The 23,973-nt window shown below is 46.4% G+C and overlaps 8 protein-coding genes across 8 annotated transcripts; 6 read left to right on the forward strand and 2 right to left on the reverse strand.

Moving 5' to 3' along the window:
* Nucleotides 1-834: 834 nt before the first annotated feature.
* On the forward strand, nucleotides 835-4,162 carry BKA55DRAFT_598123 (uncharacterized protein; the record flags this gene model as incomplete). The annotated part of the gene is made up of 8 exons (XM_046196175.1): nucleotides 835-1,783; nucleotides 2,208-2,310; nucleotides 2,449-2,479; nucleotides 2,511-2,592; nucleotides 2,977-3,021; nucleotides 3,075-3,181; nucleotides 3,334-3,493; nucleotides 3,594-4,162. 8 exons carry the CDS (start codon nucleotides 835-837, stop codon nucleotides 4,160-4,162), a joined length of 2,046 nt encoding a protein of 681 aa, XP_046044282.1.
* Nucleotides 4,163-5,231: 1,069 nt separating this feature from the next.
* Nucleotides 5,232-7,172, forward strand: BKA55DRAFT_667230 (uncharacterized protein; the record flags this gene model as incomplete). The annotated part of the gene is made up of 3 exons (XM_046197819.1): nucleotides 5,232-5,400; nucleotides 5,554-6,127; nucleotides 6,786-7,172. 3 exons carry the CDS (start codon nucleotides 5,232-5,234, stop codon nucleotides 6,979-6,981), a joined length of 939 nt encoding a protein of 312 aa, XP_046044283.1. The 3' UTR covers nucleotides 6,982-7,172.
* A 1,026-nt stretch (nucleotides 7,173-8,198) lies between these two features.
* On the reverse strand, nucleotides 8,199-9,619 carry BKA55DRAFT_598125 (uncharacterized protein; the record flags this gene model as incomplete). Its single annotated transcript, XM_046196176.1, has 3 exons — nucleotides 8,199-8,441; nucleotides 8,505-9,070; nucleotides 9,409-9,619. 3 exons carry the CDS (start codon nucleotides 9,617-9,619, stop codon nucleotides 8,199-8,201), a joined length of 1,020 nt encoding a protein of 339 aa, XP_046044284.1.
* A 451-nt stretch (nucleotides 9,620-10,070) lies between these two features.
* Nucleotides 10,071-11,269, forward strand: BKA55DRAFT_598126 (uncharacterized protein; the record flags this gene model as incomplete). Its single annotated transcript, XM_046196177.1, has 3 exons — nucleotides 10,071-10,126; nucleotides 10,300-10,943; nucleotides 11,040-11,269. The coding sequence occupies 3 exons, from the start codon at nucleotides 10,071-10,073 to the stop codon at nucleotides 11,267-11,269; spliced, it is 930 nt and encodes a 309-aa protein (XP_046044285.1).
* A 1,145-nt stretch (nucleotides 11,270-12,414) lies between these two features.
* On the forward strand, nucleotides 12,415-13,318 carry BKA55DRAFT_522659 (uncharacterized protein; the record flags this gene model as incomplete). The annotated part of the gene is made up of 2 exons (XM_046188598.1): nucleotides 12,415-12,552; nucleotides 12,746-13,318. The coding sequence occupies 2 exons, from the start codon at nucleotides 12,415-12,417 to the stop codon at nucleotides 13,316-13,318; spliced, it is 711 nt and encodes a 236-aa protein (XP_046044286.1).
* A 1,038-nt stretch (nucleotides 13,319-14,356) lies between these two features.
* On the forward strand, nucleotides 14,357-14,911 carry BKA55DRAFT_710069 (uncharacterized protein; the record flags this gene model as incomplete). The annotated part of the gene is made up of 2 exons (XM_046200772.1): nucleotides 14,357-14,781; nucleotides 14,814-14,911. The coding sequence occupies exons 1-2, from the start codon at nucleotides 14,418-14,420 to the stop codon at nucleotides 14,909-14,911; spliced, it is 462 nt and encodes a 153-aa protein (XP_046044287.1). The 5' UTR covers nucleotides 14,357-14,417.
* An 850-nt stretch (nucleotides 14,912-15,761) lies between these two features.
* BKA55DRAFT_598129 (major facilitator superfamily domain-containing protein) lies at nucleotides 15,762-17,623 on the forward strand (the record flags this gene model as incomplete). Its single annotated transcript, XM_046196178.1, has 5 exons — nucleotides 15,762-15,888; nucleotides 15,951-16,233; nucleotides 16,396-16,540; nucleotides 16,645-16,699; nucleotides 16,809-17,623. The coding sequence occupies 5 exons, from the start codon at nucleotides 15,762-15,764 to the stop codon at nucleotides 17,621-17,623; spliced, it is 1,425 nt and encodes a 474-aa protein (XP_046044288.1).
* Nucleotides 17,624-19,735: 2,112 nt separating this feature from the next.
* On the reverse strand, nucleotides 19,736-21,621 carry BKA55DRAFT_598130 (uncharacterized protein; the record flags this gene model as incomplete). Its single annotated transcript, XM_046196179.1, has 6 exons — nucleotides 19,736-20,474; nucleotides 20,540-20,994; nucleotides 21,034-21,090; nucleotides 21,128-21,333; nucleotides 21,392-21,486; nucleotides 21,542-21,621. 6 exons carry the CDS (start codon nucleotides 21,619-21,621, stop codon nucleotides 19,736-19,738), a joined length of 1,632 nt encoding a protein of 543 aa, XP_046044289.1.
* Between the last annotated feature and the right edge of the window lie 2,352 nt (nucleotides 21,622-23,973).

Here is a 23,973-nt window from a genome sequence, read left to right on the forward strand (position 1 = left end):
ACAAATGTGTCGTGGAGTGTCGTGGATTTGAACCCTGGCTGCGGGTATATTTCTTCCGGGCACCCTTTTTACGATTGGTTATGGCGGGTCATTTTATCCAGTTTTTCCTGCCTAATTAGACCGATACAAGTTTTGTTAGGTTTTACTGTGAGGGGTATCATAAAGAAGATATGACATTTCTTTACTCTCAGTTGCTGCCCTATAACTCTACCAACATAAACCTCAAGGATTACCGCAGGTTTACTTCCCATAATGTCTGGAATCTTTGCGCTATCTCAGGAGGTTTGGGATCGTATCTTTAATTATCTTGATTTGGGCAACCTCGCCAGCGCGTATGAATGTAACATACACATACGCAGCCGTGTGGAAAAGTTCTTTTCGAACTGTTACTATACATCAAAACCAGACACACCTGCGGGACCGTGCGGCGACCCATACCAGATTATTCAAAGATTCTTATCTCTTTTTGATAGTCAAGCCTATCTAGCAGCTGACGAGATCCTGGCCCAGTTGCACAAGAGTTCGGATCGTGGCGGACCGTCGTGGAAAGAGGCTGTGGCAATAGCGCTTATGGCACGACGCTGCTATGATGCATCCGAATATTTTTATTTGTCCAGTCTTGAAAACCTCCCTTCCCACAAGGATACAAAACGCAACGCGTTTTTGACTGCAGCACGTTTTGGCCGGGACCCGGAACCTGGTGCAGAATTGAAGCCGGACGATAAATGCTGGGCATCTACCTGGATGGCTTATCATGGTAAAGTCAATGATATAAAAGCCCTAGAAATGAGTGGGGAGCAGTTCACAAACGTCGAAGCCTACAATCCGGCCACCATGGCGGCCATATCTGGGCACATCGATACCTTGAAACATTTGGATTCTGTCGGCTTCGACTTGTGGCTACATGCCTATCAGGGTCCCAATGTACCTAGTTCGCCATTGGTCGCAGCCTTAGAGCGCGGACATGAGTCGGTGGTCGAATATCTATGTGGAAATGGTAGCATACAGCGGTTGACAGATGACCAAGTCTTCCATGCCTGTAGAGCTGCTGCCAGTAACGGCCACGTTCATGTCCTTCGTCGAATAGAAAACTGCTATCCCAAGGAGACCAATGACTGGTGGTACAATCACGCCGGCGTCGGGGGTGGATTATACCCCAATCGAATTGATTGGTATATTTTCGGCCCTGAGAAACCGTTGAAAGAATCAGAACGTGCTGCCATGCTGCAGCATTTCATCCTGAAAGAGTCGTATGATATCCATGCCATCGACCGGGATGGCAACAATGTCTTACACCTTGCTGCAGCTGAGGGAAGTCTTGATTTATTCCGGCAAATATGGAATTCTGGCGCCGACGGGTATCGGCCCAATAACGCCGGACAGTCTCCGATTGAATCAGCAGGAAATGACGAAAGCGGCATTGCCAATTGGCTATCAAAGGAGCAGCGCGTGGAGATACCTATCACAAGGAATAAAAAGATCAAGCCGGCGAGGATGATAATTGAAGCGCAGCGTCAGCTCAGGATACAAGAAATCATCGTCCGACTCTTGCATAATTATGGCAGAAAGGACATTCCAGACAAAGAGGGATTAAAAGAGATCCTGGAGATCATCAATAAGCAATGGGCTATAGAAAAGATGGATGAAAAGCTTGCTGATATCTGGGTACACCATTACTCCTTTACCGCTATGAATGCGTATATCGATAAAGCTTCAAAGGTCTTGGAAGTCATTTCTTCATCCGAAACCTTGTTCAACATTTTGTTCAGAAATCTTGAAGATAGTGGGTGGTTTATAAGAAAATCCGAATCCAAGGAAGCCAAAGTAAAGTACAGAAACGGTGCTGAAGAGTCGCGCAGAGATATAACTGGATTTCTTTTCGCCTTCATTAGCGTATATTCCGAACCACAATTGGCTAAGATCATTTCGGGTCTACCTAGTGCAGATTTGGCGGAAATCGAGACTTATCGCCAAAGTAAAGAAGGGGAAATGTTAAAGGCTGGAAGTGAAGCCGCAAGCGGGCATGAGAACAAGATCAGGTTGTGCTTCGAAGAGAACCTTCGAAGACTGGACGAGTTATCCAAATACAGATAGTTCGCAAATCGCATGGTGAAATGCCGCAAGAGGAATTTATTGCATATAAACTACGTTGATTGAAGTACTTGGCAAATCAACTCAAGCAGCCCTGCCAGTGAAGACCCTGGAAGTACCCCGAGTCAAGATAGAGGGCGACAGAGGCCATTTGGTGAGATCAAGGAGTATGGTTGCGCTTCTAGAAGCCAAGAGACGTCTCAAAGATGCGGATGGGAAGTAGGTGATGCCAGATCAGGGTTTGGCACAGATGACGTGTGAGACTATCTTGGCGAGAGCAACAGATCCATTGGAAGAGTTCCTGGGCGAAAGGTATATGACCAGTTTCTCAGTTGATCTAGCAGTGGCTAACTGTAGCCGTGCGAGGCTCATAAACGGCTACCCAGCAGTACGTATAATTTCTACAATTTGATGTACAGGACGCGTATATCGATGACTTAACAACTGTGGTGACGATGTCTCTGCCACGGAAGATCACAGCGACGCAGTGGTTTGACTTGAGTACGAAAATGTGCAGGGAGGCTGTTTTTGACGATCATTTCCAGCGACTTTGACGTATCTCGTTGACTGGGACGCGTCCGTCGCAATGGCGGAAAAATAGGGATTCCTTTTTTTGTCCCTTACTAGGAACCGATCGCCGCCTTGTTTAGTTTTAGTTAGGCACTTGACTTGTTAGCCGATGAATGAATCATATAACGACTGTGTAGTGAATTTCGAGTCCACTTTTGAACTTAAATTTGTCTTCTCCCCTTTTGTCTAAACCGTCCTTGATCCTAACAGACCCACAGCAACCAGGTCTGTAAACACGAAGAATTGATTACCACTGTGATTGTTCGCGTATCACAGAGTGAATCATTAATTCATGGTATAAAAATATCCCGATAGCCTCGACTGAAATTGGTTGCCACTCGTTTTTCACCAAAAAAATGGGTATGCACGAGCTAACAAGGGTTGATGGGGCTACTCCTGTACATTCCGTGGAGATTCTGAAGGGACCCGTGCTAAGGTAGGCCTAGACCTCCTCGATCGCACAAGACAAGCATTATCCCTCAGGATCAGTGCGCTCTTGATGCCTTGGCAATTGACACTTGTCAACTCAAGTACAAGAAACTCATACAGAACAGAACTTCTATATGCGGGGATGAAGTGAGGAGATCTCAGCTCTCTTGGTAGCAACTACGACGACAAAATAGCTAAAACTTCCTCTTTTATCAGCCAGACGGGGTACCACTCTCAATATAGACTCACCTATACACATATGTCGCAATGCCCATGACACAATCTGCCTATGCCCATCCGACCTCCTTACGCGCTCTGATCAAGCCCGAAGAAGACTGGACCAAGATATCAGATTTTGGCAAGCGGAGGAGGATGCAGAACCGCCTTGCTCAGCGCAAGTACCGTAAGTTGGATCCTGTCGATTCTGGGTCTTTGTATTCACCAGGAAAAACTCGAGAGAAAGCCATTCGAGCTGGTCGAGCATAACTAACGCCCGAAGACAGGAAATAAAGTCAAGCGCCTTGCTGGTTCCTCTGACGATGTAGAGGCTGACAAGCCCCGTCAAAAGCCAACCAAATGCAAGCGCCGTTCCTCAGCATCTCGCAGTAGGAAACCACGCTCTACAGGTCCCAGAATACCTGGCGTCTCTCAGCATCAATTCAATTCACCTGTGAAGCCTACTGGCGAGCCTGGCTTTCCCGACACCTACGACGACCAAATCAGCTCCAACGAACAATTCCGCTTGGGTTGCCCTGTCAATCCTGCTTCCATTGAGATTCCCCTTCCTCTCTATGACTTTACTCAGCCCGACATAGACATTGTAACCGCTGGTGAATATGCTGCCAGCACAATGTCCTCCACAGTGCCCATGCCACCTTCTCTTGCAACACACTTTAGCGACTCCATCAATTCAGAGACGTACCCCAGCAGCGATGGATTCAACCCGTACATGGCCTACAGTAACATGACTCCTATGGAACTCAATTATCTCAGCCTATACGACCAGCTCTATCTTCATGTGAGTCACGCCAGTAAAACATTGCATGAGGCTGCACGAGCTCCACGATGTTAATGAGGTTCGCAGACTCCATCCCCGTTCTATTCTTCGGATCAATCTGTCGATATCTTACAGGCTGGTCTCGACTGTTCAATCACGCACAACTAGAAGATATAAAGAAATTTTCTTTTTCTTGAGGTAATACTTATGTAGTCTAAGCGCCTGAGCATATGGTACCTAGTAATAAACTAAAGGCGGATTGGGCAAGGGATAGGAAGAATGAGGGTGACCTCCGATTTGCCGCTGCTGAGATGTTTGAAGCAAATAAATGCAGTTTTATTGAGGCACCCTCTCAAATATGGCCCAAAGGAAACAACTCAATACATTTATCAAAAGAAACAAGATGAGTGAGCGAGGAGATCAAGGACTACTCTTTCGGTATATTAGAGAAAGCGAAGCCGACATACATCATTCAAGACATTCGTGGCGTCAAAAATGGACGTCATCCCTGGACATGATTTGCACCTGTTTCAAATCCTTCTCTTAACCTGCTTGATCAACCCCAAATAAAAGATATTAAATAGGGTCTATCAAAGTCCGAGGTGTGAGCAAAATAAGGATTTCTCTTCCATTTTCTGGTGACTGTGCCTTCAGGCCGTCAATGAAACTCGCATCTTGCTTAGTTTAACCGAGCTAGTAATCGTTTGTCAGCGGGTAATACGTCGCACGGTGTGAACGTTGCATTATCCTCCATCCATAAATTCTCAATAGTGGAACAAACTTGGGACGTGTAATTATTCACATGGCTCCAGTTGGGAATACTAATCAATCTTTCGGGCCTTCATCTCCGTGCCTACGGCAGGTTTGTGAAAAGATTGAGGGGCGGTACCACAACAAATGACTTGGTCATACAATAGCCCTTCAGAGACTGCCTATGAAATTTCGAAACTAAACTCGCGTCTTCTGGATCATACTTTAAAAGATGTTCAGTACACAGGGATCGAGTCTCAGCCAGTTCCAATACCCTCATCAAACCTTGCTCTCCTCTGTTCAGATCCCCCTAACAAGACTGAAACTTTCCCTGCTGTCACAGTCCCTACGGAACGTTGGCTCTCGAAACATTGGTGCCAGGCGCTCACTCACTATGGAAGATAAAGGCGGCAGTGGAAACCCAGCTTGGCAGCAGCAGTGGGTTGAATGGACCAACGTCTTACCGAGCAGCAACACACAATACCTGCTCATCTGCCTTGGCTACGTCATAATATTTGCATATCATACACGGCACAGTATCTCAGCTTACTATGGACACTCACGTACAGAGAAGTCCCTGGCACTGGCCTTGCATATTCTGGCTGCTACCTTTGAGCCTAAGCGATACTACTTACCGAGCAGCAACACACAATATCTGCTCATCTGCCTTGGCTACGTCATAATATTTGCATATCATACACGGCACAGTATCTCAGCTTACTATGGACACCCACGTACAAAGAAGTCCCTGGCACTGGCCTTGCATATTCTGGCTGCTACCTTTGAGCTTACGCGATACTACTTTCGTGCATTCAGAAGAACAGTACAGCCAGATCTCTTCGACACGGCTGCCTGCATGATCCATTCGATCACCAGCCTCCGTCTAGCTAGAACGTTGCGCAGGGGAGATAAAACCACTCGAGCATCGTACCAGGCGCCGGCGATGCTGCGACCAGTGCTATCCTTTGCTGCAGTGGTACGACAGGACGCTTCTGCGCATGAGGCTTGTGTCAAACTTCTCCATGCTTTCTTGTACACCCGACTGCTCATTTTTGTGGCCAAGAGAATTGGCTTGGGGAAGATTCAGTCTCACTCTACTATATACGCTCGAGCGGTAACCCTAGGGGCCATTTTAGCAATTAGGTCCTCGGGTCTTCCGGCAGGAGTGCCGATATACGTCGGAGCGGTCGGCTTAGTTATGGTTTTTAACCAGCAAACACCCAGCAATCTCCCTTCATCGGTTCATTTAATGGATGGCATTGAAAGACGTCCTGATACCAGAGTCATCAGGTCAACCCAGTGATCGGAATGGTCTGGTATGAGTTGGTATTGGTATGGTAAATACCGCCAAGACTTGGTATGGTTTGAAGAAATCTCAATACCATGGTATTACCGGTATACCAAGTCATACCGGTAAGGCTAAAATGGACTAAAAATAGGCTGAGTTGGTGGCGCTAGGCGGCTGGGTTATGGACCAAACTGGCTAGCGCCTCAAGGTCAAGAATTTTCTCGGCTTAAAATTACAATCCTACAACACGTAGTTGACCCATTTACGGTATTGAGGTATCACATATGGAATCTCCAGTTCCAACCTCGCCGTCCTCTCTGGCTACAAGCTCAACGCCATTATCCTTCAAGACTCCTACACCGTCGCTTGCTCCCACACTACCTGTCTCGACGTCATCACCTGCTCCCCTTCAGTATCCCGAGCCTCCAGACGAATTTGTACAAGACAACATCACGTACTCGAACCGCGAAAAGACCACAAAGAAAGCAGCCCGTCTGGGCTCATCACATGTATAGTACACTTTCTTTCACCCTTCTATAGCTTTTCGACGTCGTTCTTAAAAGTCTTGGCATCCTTAATGGTATTATTGGTCTTACCGGTAATACCATACCGGTTATTATGTAAGCATCTGGTATGGTTTGGTTTGACCCCCCATACCAGACCATACCAGACCATTCCGATCACTGGGTCAACCTCCGTCAAAATGACTAAGGAAAAAGTTCAACAGGCCGTTACGAAAGTCATCCACTGGCTGGGTTTGTTCGAAATCAAGGGTTTTGAAATGAAGCACCTTTCGCCCGCTATACCTGCAGGTGATATTGATGAATACACCGAGCAAAAGCTTGCCGCTACATGAAGTTTGAGGTCTGGCATTAGATAGCTGATTTCTGATACTTATTGTTATGTGTACCATTCGATGAGCTGACGCTATCATTGCCGGTCGGTTGAAATGGGGAATTTGGACGAGGAAGAGGTAAGAGAATACATAAAATAATATGTCAGTGTGGATTACAGAGACGCTGGAGATCCTGAACTCATTCATAAAATGGTGATATATTACATGCCTCCAGTTCGTCGCCATAAATCTGTGTATTGATTACGTTGTTTCGCAAAATCCTTTCCCCAGTAAATTTATCGTGTCCAAGGGCAATCTTCTGAGTCCAATTTCAGAGGTAACCGCTTAAGCTTTGCTTTCTATTCAATAGGATCAAGTTTTCTAACGGGGTCTGCAGAGCTAACAGGGCATTGGAAGAACTCCAGTGCACTACATTCTCAACCGAAACCAGAGGCAGCCTGGCCTTCTGATCAAAGTCATGGGCCATCTGGCTGCTGTGGTGCGTTGAATGTATCTTGTACTGTGACAGAATATGTCAGAACTCAGAAGCAAACCAGAGCTCGCAGCAGTGCCACTGCCCTGTATCAAGTCCACAATTCTAACCACGCCCCTATCTCATTCTGCGGCCATTACAAACTGGATTGTTTTCGACATTAACGCATTCATATTATCCCGGCCAAGATCAGACGCGACAAAGATCTTTCACAAAAGATCAATCAGGAAGGATCAGAGATAGCGATAATAAACCATGCTCGTAGCCATTGGAGGCAACGGATACTGTGGCAGCCACAATAAGAGTGTCTTGGGTCGTGCTCACAGCTTCTTTCGATCGGGGCTGTACTTGACACCGTGAGGAGCATATGCGCACGAATCGTCCGTCAACACTTTGACCGAACTGTCTCATTGTATGGAGACTGCAACAGAGTGTGATGGGTAATACTGCCTTGTGCGACCCAAGGGCGGTCCAACTAACGGGAAACTTCCGTTTCCTGACCTGCATGTAAGACATGGTAATAGCCACGTCACCCGTGTCTAGCGCTTATTTACGATGTGTTCACGATATGTGGTGTGTGAAAGACCTGCCCCTGCCGAATTCATTGTCTCTGCGCGTGATCTCAAGATCCCTTGTCTGCATGCAACACTCCAGATTATGCCTTTCACTCAACGCTTGTTCATTTCGATGTTTGAGGGTCTCTCAAGAGATGATTTATCTTTCATTCATTTTTCTAATCCATATTTCACAAATTTAAATCATACAATTTGACCTCCTCCTCTTTGACGTTGAGGAACTTCCGCTCGCCCTTAAGATTAAAAGAAACTTTTCGGAGTTTATCGTAGTGACCTATGAAGATTTCAAAATCTGAGCGGTTTCGGAATGGCTTTGACACGTGCTTAGCGTCGTTCAGAGTTCTACTGAAGGGGCGATAATCGCCCCGGAGATGGAACGCTTTCAGCTGCCTCGCCGATAAATGGATGTTCTTCTGTGATAAGATTAATACAACTCCCTTTCAAGTCAGGCAAACAAAGAGGTGGTTTCCACTGACTTCATAATTCATTCGTCGATAACGCTGCCCGCCAGAAGCCTGCAGGTTGACTGGCATGCCAATAAACTCGATCTTGGGACATGACCCAATGAGCTTCTGCACTCCGTAGAGATCGAATCGCATGCATGACTGCGGTTGATCTATGACCTCTCGAATATCCAATACCAATAGCCGAAGCACCTTGCCGTGATTCATGACATTTTCGAGCAACGACGAGCGTAAGCGTCGAACAGGTTCGTCGGCTTCATTGGAGTTCGCCATTACTTCAGTGTGATGGACCGAACTTATGGCACCACTCTTACCGGCGAGATGAGACAATCCTCCCAGTCGAAGCGAGAGCTCCTCCAACTCGCACGTCTTACCTAAATACGAGAGCAGTTCCAAAAAAGAATGCCTCGAAAGATGGCCGGCAAAACGTAGAACTTTCAAGGAGCTGAGTTTCTTCGTTTCCAACAAACGCTGAATCAATCGATCGGCACCAGGGCAGAGATTGAGGTCCAGATTACGCAGATTCCATGTCCTGGCTGGTACAAGTTCAGAGACACAAAACCATGCAGCGATAATTCCTTCAGATGTGTTAAGAGAGTATTTTCAAAGAACGTAGTACCTGGTATTAGATTCCAGGCTGGAATGCTAAGGATGACAGAACCGAGCTGACTGCAATGGGATAAATGCCACTGAACCCATTCAAGCTCTGCCTTGGATCGAATATTTTTGTGAATCAAGCTTCTGAGATTAGGGAAAGGCTGTGTACCTGTAACCCATGGACACTCGCATGAAAAAGTAGTTACTCGCTCAGGAGCAAGCATGATGGCTGAAAGAATTGGACTTAAGAGTTGAGAGTGACCTAGGCTCCAATTGTATGTATTGCCACGATGTAAAATATCAACAGATCTAACCAAACCGCCCAACTGTAGGTTTGTCGATAGCGTCCTTAGGACTAGCATGGTACTGCAGTCAACGATACCAGATGTGAAATTGAGCTGCAGAGTCTGGTATAGAAGTGGCTGGGCGCGTTTGCGGTTTAGCCTACTGCATCTGACCAAGCTGCTGAGATCGCTGGTGGATAGATACCTCGCTAGTATCCAGTATACCTCGACGGGAAGGGAGTCCATGGTGATGATGAAGTTTAGCTACGAAGGTTACCACGGAACTTGATATAGTCAATCTCAGAACGGTCGCGCTGCAAAAAGATCTTCAAGTCTAATTTTACTTGTTGATAAGACGCATCATGAAACGGTTCGTACAAGGCTGCCTCATGATGCTTTCTGAGACAAGGAAAATACAAGAATTAGGTTATGATAAATGTCACTTTCGACTAAACTGTATTGTCTCATGGCGCCTGATTCTGGGCAAAAGCTGTCAGGGCTACGCCCTCCAATTCTGCTTCGTTGGTGATAATCATCTCGGGTTTGTGTCTTGCCGAATGCCCCAATACTTTTCAGTCCGGTTAGCAGCCCGCAGCGGTCCGGAGATACCCTTAAATCCTGACAACATTGTGATAAGTGGTGTGAGTGACTGGATAGCGCGCTGTAGCGCTGATCAAAAACTCGTGCGTTGTTGCAGATGACGACATGTTTCATACATTTGACTGCTGTAGTGGCAAACACTGAATTCTCCTTGTATGTACCTGAGGTCGATGTTGATTCCTTCTTATTGTTAAACTTTTCACTATTTGCTTGTTTCTATTAAAAGTCCATCAGCTTTGAAAGTCGCATATCTTACATATAAAGATTCGGCTTCATTCCAATAAATCATCCCACGCAAGTTTAGAAAGGGCTCCAAGACCTCGTAGTCATGCATATCGACACACTGAATCTACGCACCCATGGGGTTCTCATCTGACCCCTGGCAGTAGCCCTGCGAGTATCGGATTTGATGACTTCACCGATTACGGCACTGATCAAGCGCTTGCATGCCAATACGATACCGAAGAGCAACTTTTCTCTCTAGATTCGTGTTTCGATTCCTTTTTTGAAAGTCAACCAGATTTCTCTAGCCCATACGAGCTACCAGACTTATCCCAAAGAGCAGTCTCGCCTTCGATGACCTCACTCGACCGCACGTTCTCTTCAGAAATTGCTGGATATGACTTTTCTACGTCCCACACATTTGCAAGTCCGATTTGGCCTTCCGATGAAAATGAGCACCCCAGAAGCTTTTTCAAGCTTTCGGGTGTGGCTAAGGACGTTGATAACCCCTCTAAGTGGGGTCCCGTCGATGATTTGGAGTCACATGGCCCAAAACTTTCACAAACTGGCAGAGCTGGTGGTGGCACGACAGAAAAAGTACCATGTTTGCAGAAATCACCGAGAAGATCTCGGAGGAGGAACAAAGGCAAATCAAGCATCGAGCCACTTCGGACGCTTCAAAGGAATATTCACAGGTGTGAATTTCCTGGATGCAGTTGGACATTCCGAAGAAATGAACACCTGAAACGTCACTGAAGACGTAAGTGCACCTTAAGCCAGTGATACCTTCCCCTCTGAAAGCTTGGCTTTGCTGAAAACCTTCACGTTAGTTTACACAGAGAAGCTCCCGAATCCTTTTTCTGCGAGTTTTGCGGTAAGAATGGCTTTAGCCGTCGTGACAACCTGAAAACCCATCGGAAGCTACATGCACGTCAGCCGAGTCCCAAATGCAGAGTTGAGTTCGTTCCTGGCGCAGCATTAATCGTTCAACAAGAGATGCACAGCAGGAATCTGAGGCTGAAGTTGCCTAGCGCTCGTAGTAGATTCAGGCCTAGGCCTACATGTACGGCATAGATAAAGCATCAACATTTCCGAGCACTACTACATGCTCTCCTATCCTTATTGAATTGATATACATGCCGTCAAGTGCCAGATATCCCTAGCTTTCAAACGCCTAACCATGTACCGGATGAATTTTAACACACTGTCCGTATGACTGGTGAATGCACGCTGAAATCCCCCAACTGCTCGTAGGCTTGTAATAGTCCCGTAGTAGTCCTATATTTGATCGAGTAACTTAAGTGGTAGCATGATGTATTAGTCTATTTCTCCTAACGTCGCAGCTTCATGCCATCGTCTCGTGCCACCAAGGACAGATGCTGATTAACTTCAGCTTCTGGTTGTTGAATGGCTACAAGTACGCTTCGTTGCCATTTGTTTCCAATACGAGAAGTTGTCGGAGCATATGTCCAGCCAATCGTCCTTCACTGCTCCGGCGCGTGATACCCAGGTACAACGACCCTGGGGGAGCCAGCCTTAGCAAGGCGTACCAAGGAGCAATCAGCACCTCATACATCTCATACAGGGAGTAAATAAGCCGAGGCTGATACGAGACCCATTTGTAAACTGAGCTAAGTTCGTCATAGTTGACTGATAAATAGACTATTGTGGTAGGTTTGGATCGCGATGATGTTTTTCTTTTACCAATAGACACTCATAGAACGTCTACCGTGAAACTATTCTACATATAATCTGGCATCAGAGATTAAGAGGGGTATGAATACAATTACATAGTAACAAATACCCAGCACGGGAATAAAGTCACCTATTTTGGCCAGAGCTAGTTAAGGAGTCGAATATCCACAGTCGGCTCCACGAACTAATATCGTTAGTCCATTAGTATTCATTGTTATTATAGGAAAGGCTTGCGTGCCGTCTTTGTTGCCTTTTTATAACCCTGGAAATATCAATGACGCCTCAAGGCGTATGCTACTTCGCTCTGGTGCTGCAACCGTAGAGCTATTCCTGGATATCCATTGTTGCATTAAGTTGCGAAGTCCAGGAAGATACCTTACAGACTCTACGCAGTTGCCTCCGTCTACAATTCTAGCACTCGCAACAAAAAGCAGTCTCTATATAAACCTTTGATACTGGTTGATTCTGTAGCGCGAGCATCAATCCTCTTTTGATATCGCGGACAGCCGTTGTTGCCCAGCATCATGACTCAAGAACCCGACGATAGAACCGAATTTACCAACCTCCTTCGCCGCAAGAATGTAACGTCGTGGTCTGAGAATATAGGCCTGAAAAGGTTGTCGAATCAGCGCTCCATTCTTGTTGCCACCAGCGTGATCAAGGTAACGTTCCAGCTTCAAAAGTATTCATTGTACGCTAATCATAGAGAAGTCTGGAGAGGTGATCCTTAAAGGAGATATGAGCGATGCGCTCGAGTTTCATCTAGTGCAAGAAACACTGAAAATGGGTGCAAACATATCCCTTTCACCGGAAGCTTCCGTGCATTGTCACTTCGCGGTTCTGCTTGCATTACAGATGATTAAAGACAAAAGCGTCTCGTATTGGCAAATCCCTGATATCAACTACTTTAAAACGTATTTCCCTATCCTCTGGGACGAAAAACTGCAGGCTTCGCTTCCTGAAGAAGCTAAAGTATGGTTGGCCGTGCAGCAAGATCGGCTGGATATCGACTGGGCCCACGCTAAGGAATCATTGAAAGCAAATTGGACAGATGTAGGGAAAAGCTCCACCAGCACTTGGGAGATATTTCTACGAGCATGGCTCTATGTGGAGTCCAGGGCGTACAAAGATACGCGTTACGATACTGTTCTGTCATCGGCTACACTTCAGCCGGATGACAGGCAGGTTCTTTTCCCCGTGATAGATCATTTGACCCTCGATCCTAAAGGCTGCAAAGTACATATCGACAAAGGCTCGTATATGTTTGAGGCCACCCGTGAGTATAAGCCTCGTCAGCCGATCGGCCTACTTTGCGGCAATAACGAAATTGACCTCTTGATCACCTGCGGAGCTACCACGCAGAGTCTGGAATCACCAGAAGCCTCAAGCAATGAGTCACTGTTGAATAATACCAATCCTTGGCTCTGAAGAAAATTGGATACTTGGATCAGGAGGACATAAGGACAGCACGCTTGCCAATTGCGATCTTCTGTTGCAGTAGGAGACTCAATTCACTACTGGAATCATTATATAGTTACGTACGTGTAGCTAATTTTCAAGTTAATATCCCATTTGGGAGATCGTAGACAGGGCGAGAATTTGCACCTGGCGGAATGCTCAACACAAAGTAAAGGTTTAACCAACACACAGGAAACCGTAATCCATTCCTCATGGCTCTTTGTGTGGTAGGCTGTAGGGGGCAGATAGTATCCTTGGAAGATGGGAGATTTTAGACAACCGCTTCTGTGGACGTTTGACCGCTCCTTTCAGCTGTGTGTAATAGTTAGCAAGAAGGAGGAACACGAAGATTGTAACAAGTTGCTGCGCCCTTGGAAAGAAACAACCCGAACGAGTGATCACCAATGGATCTAGCATAGAGACGTGAAACATGATACCAATTAAGGTACAGTGACCCATTTACTGCCTCATGTTCTTTTGTGATATATTCTAAATAAAGCCTTCAAGAAGGAAGACAGATGTATCATGAGTATCAGTGTCTTGGCAACAGTCATCTGATCATGTGTCAGCTGAGCGGCGGAGACTGCGGTACCGTGCAGGTTGAATGGTATTCTCCGCTTTCTTTTCGCGTTTCCTAAAATAGAGTCCCGTAGGGAACTTTCTATTCTGAGGGCCAGAGCTTGCGGTCAATGAACCTGCATGTTGATCATTCACCAATCATTATTCACGAATGATCGTTGAGTGGATACAGCTTTATTGAAATGGAACAGTTGACATGCCCATCTGAAGACGAACGTCGTATAACAAATTCTATATTTTCGCAGTATTTCCAAAAATAGTTCTACCTATGAGTTGTGTGCCTGGCTGCCCTTCACTGAGACAACCTGAAACTTGAAGATGATGGCTTCCAGGGTGTTTCACCGTCCGAAAAGCAACAGAACGTCATCGGAGGCTCGAGCTGGGCAAATCATTGCAACTCTCAGCCATAAAAGGACAGCAATGGTCTTCAAACACAACAACACGATAGCTCCTACCGAACAAGTCGATACAACCCACAGAATCACCGGCCATGGCTGAAACAGCGACTCTAAACCATCATGCAGACACACAAGAGAAATGTGCTCAGCGAGAACGAAACAGAGAGAGGCAAGCAAATCGCCGAAGCCGGGTAGCTAGGAAAATGGAAACCAATGAGAACACCATCATCGTCTTAAAATGGGGGTTGCGCGAGATTGCCCGAGCTGCCCGTCATGGAGATTACGTCCATGTCCAGACTATCTTGAGGAGTCTGGAGCCCTCGCTCATGGTTTCCGATTTTGGATCGGTGCCTCCAACTCTGCAATGGTCCGACAGTTTCCCTGATACTTCGACCCTTGGGGGGTTTCAACCTCGCTATTTAACACAACCGATTTTGGCCTTCCCCTTCCTCTATCGTCCTATACAAATTTTCCAGCAATGGGTCAAGAACAGCAGTCGCTCAATCATATGATCTCAGATTTCGATGCTTGGACCCCTACCACAAATGCGAATCAGGTTTCTGGGTCCATGATATCTCTGAACTAATCGCCAATTCCTGACGAGCTTGACATAAACGGCCTGAGATTCTCAACAAAGGTTTTCCTGAACCACCAAAGGTGGCATAAGACACGCTATACTATCACTGAAACGTCACGATCATTGCGTGGGGGAGATACATAATTATTTACTTGGGGGTTTGGTGTTGTGGGGAAAACGATGTACGAATAACCAATGTTCCTTTTTGTTCTTATAGCCGCACATTGCCTTCGCAATTCTTTCTCTAGTCTCTCTGTCACATGATTTACCCTTAGATTAGTGGTCAAGCGGTTGCTCAACCACCAATACAATCTAGTGATAAACCATGGCCGGTGAAATCTGCTTCCGGTATGACACAAGGATGACCATTAACCAACAATGCTTCAACATTAAGACTAGCTCACATTCAGTTCAATTTCTTGTTGTGTAAAGAAATGTCGATGAAATATTGATAAAGTATTGCTTAGTGCTTATACGTTTGGGGGAACGGCAGCCAATGCACCCTTGAAATGTATGGAGTTTGGTGGTGGTGTGTAGGATGGAACAGTGATTGTGGCTCGTGAAACCTGACATGTTTATCGACGGAACATTCCGGCAAAGTCCTGCCGGATTCATGTACTAAGAGTTCTTACTTACTAAAGATCTGAGACGTACTTACAGGGCCCGATTTTACATTACACAAGCATGTGAGATAGAGTTCCACTCTGTTACGCTGGACATCAAAGCTACACTTGCCTCGGCTCCGCCTTTTTGATGCCACTATTCACTATATAGCGTGCCCTCCAAAGACATTTTATCCGAGGATCTAGATCGGTCAGAACAAGCCATTGAGCGCCATCGAGATACGCAGACAAACAAGATGTCAAGCCATCCCCCAAGCTCACCCCCTTCCTCGGTTGTACGATTTCCGAGCAGCCAGAGGATTCTCGAAAATTGGAAATGGAAGGGAACGATTCTTACAATATACATGACTTGCATCATCAACGGTCCGTCGCCGGATTCTACTCTGGATTATAATGACATAACACACTAACCTCGATTATGCAAGGATTCGATGTAAGCAACGTTGCGAATATCCAGCCACAGCTTTATGTCGCCTTTGGCCACATCGAGTATCTTCCATGGATTGGGCTGTCTTACTCTCTCGCGAACTTCGCCACCCTCTCCTTTGCAGGTCGAATACTGGATATCTTCGACATACGTCACATTTACTTGGCAAGCATCGTGGTTTTCGCGGCCGGGGCGGCGCTAGCGGGCTCAGCAAAGACTATTTCGGCTATCATCGCCGGCCGAGCGGTAATGGGAATAGGGGGATCAATATGCCAGAACTGGTGAGTGTGATCTTAGCTCCCAGACCGCTTGATCTTCCTATGGAAAGATACATAATCTATATGCTCAGCCACTGAGACGCCACTGCCAACTCAATATGCTTGTATGCTAATTTCATGCAAATGTAGCGCGATATCATACTTTTCTATGTATGCTTCGGATAGCCAAGGTCCATTTCTTTACGGCCTTCTGAGCTCACTATGGGCAGTTGGCCTTGTCGTAGGCGGACCTGTCGGGAGCGCTCTGGCTGAAAAGGTGACTTGGCGCTGGGCCTTCTACATCAACTTGCCTTTCCTTGGCTTTGCCTTCGTTTGTGCAGTAGTCTTTTTGTCACGCAGACGAAGCCATTTCGACCTCCCTTTGCGTCATCGCATTGCCAAATTCGCTGGTTTAGATATCATTCTTCAAACAAGCACCACGGTAGCCACAATTGTTCTCTTTGCTATTGCGGCTACTTTTTCTGGCCCCGTGTGGAGTTGGAGCTCAGTGCCTTGTTACACAACATGGGCTGTTTTTGCTGCTGTCTTTGTCCTCTGCGGAACTCTACATTGTACTCGTTTTACTGCCGCCATCAAAGACCGTCTCAATACAAGTTTCAAAAGCGTACCTGATCTTCGGGTGATCCCCATTGAACTTATGGGCCGGCGGAACATCCTACCTCTTTGGATCGTGTCAGGGTGTGCAGGTGCGACTTATGCTGTCACACTTTATTATCTGCCACTGTTTTACGCTTTTTCAAAGGGCCACGGAGCGTTACAACAAACCATTCGCATGCTGCCTTTCATTCTCACCTTCATTGTCACAGTGTTGATTGTTGGCGCTTTTCTGTCCAAGATCAAACAGTATGGCGTGATCTATGTTGTCGGCGGTGCTACGACACTGGCGTCGGGAACTGCCCTCGCCATAATCCTGGACTCTGAGGTCTCAGAAAGTAAGGTTATGGGCCTCACCGCCCTAATCGGTATAGGACTTGGCTTCCAATTTCAGCATGGCAACGCGATTTCTAACACGATCAACAAAACTCTGCGCGATCGAGTCGACAGTGCCGCCCTTTTGAACATGAGCTTGATGGGCGGTATTTCCACTGCATTGATCATGGCAGGCGCGATCTATGAAAATCGCGGCATGGCTCTGCTTCCTTCTACTCTTGAAGCGTTTCATTACGATGATAAGACCATTCGCGAGGCTCTCGCTGGCGTTTCCCCTACCGTCTGGGAGGGCGCTGAGACGAACATAACTGCATATGGGGCGGATGCGACAGCTCAAACCATCTCTTCTCTTCTCTATATAATCTCCTCAAGCGGCGCACTCTGCCTTTTCTGTGGTGCGCTAATTCTCTGGGATATGAAATTGAAAAGAGGATACCGTGAAAATGCCGTTGCTACAGTGTGAGCACGTTGTGTCCTTCTTTGGAGCAGTTCTCCGCGAAGCTCTGGGAAAACATGTCGGGTTGAGGGCGGCTGATAGATTCGCAACGACTTGTAATACGACGTGATGTCTGTCCCAGATAGTCAGCGGAAAACATCGTGGTACACAGCGGCCTGGTCATGACACCGAAGCGGCCTACGGTATGATACAGGTCGGGATCGTACCACGTCCAAATAATGCGACATCCTTAAAGGACGTTCTTCTATATTTACACGACATTGTTAAACTCAGGAATAAGATACATTTCTACCACCTGGCCATATGCTCCCCTTGAGTCCAGCAAAGCAGGCGAGGGATCTTTATCAAAACCGAGTTCTTTTGAACATGGGCTATCCCCCAACTGATCTATCGTCAATCGGCTTTTGAAGTAAAACCTTAAATGTCGAACCCAAGCCATGGCTGCTATCTAATACCGGTGTAAGAGTCGAAGAACAGATCAAACTAAGCCGTTCGTTCATGCAAATCTGCCTTCCTATCTTGTTCAAAGCGCCAGTGTGTCTAAACTAGTGCTATAATCTATTTTAGTTACTTTCGATTCATCAAGTGCTTACATTAACCTGATCTCAGGGAGTCATGACTCCAATTATTACCCGCATTCAGTGGCTGCTCAGCAGGATCAACGTGGAGGAGAAGCTACTTATAGACTTGACCTTCGGACTCGCCCTCTCCGACTTTCTGTCCACCTAGGCTAATGCAGCATAGCCTGAAGAATCCCTCGCAATCTACTACATGGCACTCCTTCCAGGCTACTTTCTCACATGGCTTTTCCTAATCGTTCCATTGATCTTACTGGTTCCGCCAAGTCCATTGGACATGTCTCACTGCTCGTTCTTGAATGTAATTTACCCTGATCGTTTGTGATGCATGGACACTAAGTGATGCGTCAGGTTACGAGCAACGCAGCTTTTTCAATCGTAAACGTAACTGCGGAAACCAAGGATATGAACACTGGCTTCAACTTCCAACAGCTGCTGTGCATACATGTCGACGGGACTGGCATCTATTCAATCGACGGAGACGTAACCCGCAAACCGCTCACTAGTATAAGATTAACGACACCAGAGTATGACCACTCCTATAGACGGACAGAGGGTATAGCCATCGCTACTAAGTGGTTACTCATTATCCTGATAATGAGCTGTAGCGCTTGGTGGTTCCTTCTTTGGATAGTTCCCGGCAGCACTGGCGTGATATGGGGGCTGTGGCTCCTGTCTGTGACAGAGGCAATTTCTATAATTATCTGTATGGTCGTAGGACGAAATGATGTGAAAGGCTTCTCCTTTGCGGTAGGAACAAGTACAGTTTCATATGGATCTGTATTTTATGCCTCTTTACTGATTGTGTCCATACTTCTCGCCGTCGCGACCCGAGAACTCAGTCGTATCGGCTCCTTACCGGCCGTTTTTGCAAAACCTTATAAGAAAGCAAAGGAAAGACAAAAAACTATAGAAATCGGTTATCCTAGGCCTAGTTATCCTTCGCCTAGTTATTCTAAGCCTCTGCCCCAGGCATAGCACAGAAAATGCTTTCACATTATTTATTGTTTAATTTGGCAAATATGGGCTGAGATGTAAGTATGCAACAGAACAACTTTTGGATTATCAAGTTCATGAAGCACAAAACAGCCGAATACTTAACGAAAGAAGCGAGAAGCTGTTACCAGACCCATTAGAGAGTTTCTTATAGCTCCTCGTTATATCGATACTAGCTGTTAATAATGGAAACTTCATCCTTATAAAGGGGTCATGATTTCCCTGTGGGGTGGAGGAGGGCAGCGCTTGTGTGTAATAAGTCAAGCCTGGGTCTCCCAGGAAACCGTGTCCCATTGTTCCTTCATTCTTCCTTCCTTATATCTAAATGCTTGTATCTGAAACTCAGGTATCTCGGTGTCTGTCTTTCATCAAGCTTTGCTCTATAAGACTTTTCTCTAGACTACAGAGATTCGTCAAGGTTTCTTTTGTTATGGCAAAGATTCATGGCCATCAAACTTGTATGTGAGCGCGTAAGGAAGATCGGGATACTATTTTACCGTTATTAATGATAATAACGGGTGGCATTCTATCGTAGAAGTTGATTTCACTTCCCCTGCTCTGCCATGTCACTTGCATTTTCCTTTGTGTGTGATTGCCAGCTTTTCCGGATTCTGGGCACTCGGCAATACTGCACTTCAGTCCTAAGATCTCTCCGCCAACCGAAAGTACCATCAGGCTTCCACTCTTGTGTAGTGCGGGGATCCGATTCTCGAATGATCACCTCGATATACTCAAGGAATAGTTTACTCGTCTCAGGGACAAGAAAGTACACAAACAACGAGCTACATAGACACAGGCATGCGAATATCAAAAAGATACCAGACCGCCTGAGCCACTCAACCTCAACAAGATACGGCGTGGTGGCGGAAATAACGCCGGTCCATAGCCAGTGAACTCCCGCGGAAATCCCAATGTCACGGGATCTCGTGGCGGTGGAAGGAATTTCGCCAATAATGATCCATACTGCAGGGACCCAGCTTGATGCGACCAGGAAGACGAACAGGGAAACGAGGAAGAGCTGGACACGACCGACCACCAAGCCTTTGTTAGTGACACTAGCTGTCATACCGGTAATGGCAGTGAGAAGATGGCATGCCGAGATAGCCAATGCGCTAACAATAAGCGTCCATCGTTGACCCAGCTTCTTGAATGACCACATGTACACAGGTGTGCCACAAAGCTGGACAATGGAAAGAACAAGGGCGATCACAAGTGGGTCACCCAGAGCTTCATCGGTTCCAATGAGCGAGGTTGTTGAGAATGTGATGAAGCTTACGCCTGTGCTGTTACATAAAAAATGGACGTGTCAGTGGATTCTAAATCAAAGGGGTCCACTTTGACAACTCACCACTGATACATAGTATGTAGAAGGACACTGACAGTCAACGGATGGATCACTAAGTTGGCTGAACGGGTGCCAAGCCATTCCTTTGCAACTTTTCGAAAAGCGACTTTCTCCGGACCTAAGCCAACCTCGTGGCTGAGATAGATTTCACTCAGTTCCATCTGCACGCGTCGAATATCTGACTTGTCCCGCGACCGTGGAGCCCGCAGGCGAATTAAAGCTCTGTAGGCCTCTTCATTGCGACCTATGTTTACCAAATGACGTGGCGATTCGGGAATCATGGAAACGGCTATGGCCAAAACTGCAGGCCAGATAAATTGACACCCAACAAGCCATCTGTAGGCAGATATGTCGGTACGCTTATCGACTGCATAGACATTTAGGGCGGCTATCAGTAGGCCCAAAGCAACACATCCCTGATATGCGGCAAGCGAGAACCCTCGGAGGGAAGAATGACACTGATAGAGAGGTCAGTAAAGGAATGAGGCCAATCGTACTGCGAGTAGAAGTCTTTCACTACGCAATGGTGAGTTGCGTTTCAAGTTGAACATATTCTAGAACAATAGCATTAGATAGGACCAAAATACTCACTGTTTCTGTCATGTATAGCACAGTCCCAACGGAGTTGAGGCCGGTGCCGATCCCACCAATCAGGCGGCCGATAAGGACCAATATGAAGGCAGTGTCATATAAATCAAACAACATTTGTAGGAAGACGCCCGAGACGTAGACAGCACAGCTAAGCTGGATGAGCCACTTACGACCCAGTCGATCGCCAAGAGCACCACCGGTAATAGCTCCGATAATACAACCGCAAAAGAGAGAGAAACAATAAGAACCACGTTGTTTTTAGACATTTTACAGTCCCACGGCCCTCAATTGCGTCAATGAAGGATTCGAACCGCAGAAGTCCATTGATGCAGCCGAAATCATAGCCGACGAGTAGGCCCCTATGGCAGGGAAACTAGTCACAGAGTGGAGTCGAGTTTCTTCTTTGCTTCGAACTCGTGGGTAAAATGAGCCCTGTGCAAGATCATAGAGTCTGGATCACGCCCGAGGTTTTCGTCCAGATCATTCGTCGCCATTGCTGGAGTGAAGGAGGTTTTGTCAGAAGGCAATGGAATTACTAGTGAGAAGTACTAGCAGGGATGGAATGGCTATTGCATAACCTGGTGTTTCTGATCGTACAATCTCTAGCATATCAAGAAAGACTGCCTTTTATGGTTTTCCTAGAGGCTAATTCGTGATGTATGGTGTCTATATAGCAACCAATGCTGAGTAATTTCTTTTATAGTATCATCTGTATAACGTTACGTTAATAAGGTGTGGCTTCCACACAGGCGCTTATCAGAACCAGACAGCGTGAATATGTCTTGGTTTTCACAAAGAGGGTATACCACAAGACACGCCGACATTTCTCAGCCGGTCGCAGGTCGCAGGCACTCCCAGTCAGGGAGTGACAATTCTGCGATTTTGGTTGTGGCTCAAACTTGTTACATAATGCCCATGTGTCCAATCAAGGCCATGACCTTGAATGGCCTTGCTTTGCAGGCGCGCAGGGTGAGGCAGCCTGTTTATGGTCTGAATGTCACTGAGGTATACGTAATCCTGCATAACAAGGTCAACAAAAGCTAGAGTGAGCCTACACAATCAACTTTGCCTGATTACGAGGATTCTTAATGACAGACCGGAGTGTTTGGAGATATTGGTTGCATAACGTTCAGGGGCAGGGAGGCACCGTGAAACCGCACAGGTGAATATGATCTTTGATGCTCTTTGTATAGAACTCCATTTAGACATTCTTTTTTAGCACAAAGAGCTCTATAGAATCTTGGGTTAGGAAAAGATCATTGGGGTGGCCGAGCTCGTGTGACGATGTATCAGCTTTGCGTAGGTCGTTTTCTTTCGTGAAAATTGGTGATTGAACCCCCGCAATTCACGCCCATCCTCTTGATGGTCCCCAAAGCAATGTCGCCACGATACACTTGACGTCGTCACGAAGACATGTAGATTACATCATACAATTGCTTCGTGATCACGAAGGAACTTAGTTCGAGTCCTTAGTTTGCCTAAGAAACGAACATATCGTCACCATGGACGTCTCACGTGGTAACAGAATCAGATTAGACTTAATAGTTTCCTTTCTCTTCAGGTATTTATGTACCACTGAAAGTATTTCTGTATGAGACTGACTAGCTGGTACTCGTGGCTGTAGTTCGATCGTTCTACTGTATATAGGTGAGTGAGGAACTTAATGACATTCTCTTAGGAATCTTAGGCATATTGACCTGAACCCTCTCCCTCTGATCGACCCTTATCAGGAGGCTTCCTGCCTGCAGGTATCTTTGTAAACCGTCTCACGGAAACTGAGAAAAGCTTTCCAGGCAAACATTGCGGGCCCTGTTTTATACAATAAAGCGATGGGTGTCGAGATACTCCGACTTTCAGGAGTGAAGCACATAGTGATGGTGAAGTTGGAGGAAAGAATTGAAGATGATTACATCTCAATTGAAAGCGAAACTCTTGGTCCTGAATTCTCGTGCTCGCTGATACGGCACCGAAGAAATGGAGTGTTGCGTGTAAAGCGTTGTTCCCCAATACACGATTTCACTGACATCACATACATTATGCATCCAGATATAGCTACGATATACTCCATCTATGGATCCATGGCAGGTTGTGTTTTCGTAGAAGAATACCTGGAGCTCAGACTTGCCGATTTGTTGCCGCTAACAGAGGTAGAGCTAGCGAGCGCAACTTCTCAGGTAGGATCCAACAGCGCCCTAAATGCGACAGAGGGTTTCTTCCCTAAAGGGCCTACCACTCACAGCTGACCTGTCAGATTATCGACGGGTTTCGTCATCTTTCTCAGTTGCCGATTCGATCTGAGCTTGATGAAATCCGAGTTTCTCTTGCCGGTCGCGTGAAACTTGGTAAATCTTTTTCCAAGGTCGATCAGAGACTGCTTTTCAGCTGACTTGGGTTGTTACTAGTCGTTCAGACCTCGCCCGGGGGGATACCTATACGGGAATACTGGCACGCCGCTTTTGTGGACTTTTTTCGGTCAATGTTACCTGAACAAAATGGGAAGCCTTTTGTTTCATATGTAGGACATGATTTTTTGGGAGTATCTGCGACTTGCATCCCATCTCCACAAGTAAGATCCACAAAAGCGGAGAGGACGCCTAATTTTCAAACATGTACTGATTCACACTTAAGCATAAGTTTTTACAGCTTTCTAGAGGTACAGCTGGAATCGCACCGCGGGCGAAGGACCGGTATATCGGCTGCTCAAGAGAGAATCTTCGTGAAGGATGAAGCTGTGGGATATAAAATTAAGATACATCAGTACCCAATTTTAATACTTTGCCAGTAGTAGTACCACTAGCCTTTGACAGCAGTATTCTGCAAGTACCACACACGTAATCTTATGCTCT

This window comes from Fusarium redolens, assembly GCF_020744475.1.
Source record: "Fusarium redolens strain MPI-CAGE-AT-0023 chromosome Unknown BKA55scaffold_18, whole genome shotgun sequence".
NCBI classification, from domain to species: Eukaryota; Fungi; Ascomycota; class Sordariomycetes; order Hypocreales; family Nectriaceae; genus Fusarium; species Fusarium redolens.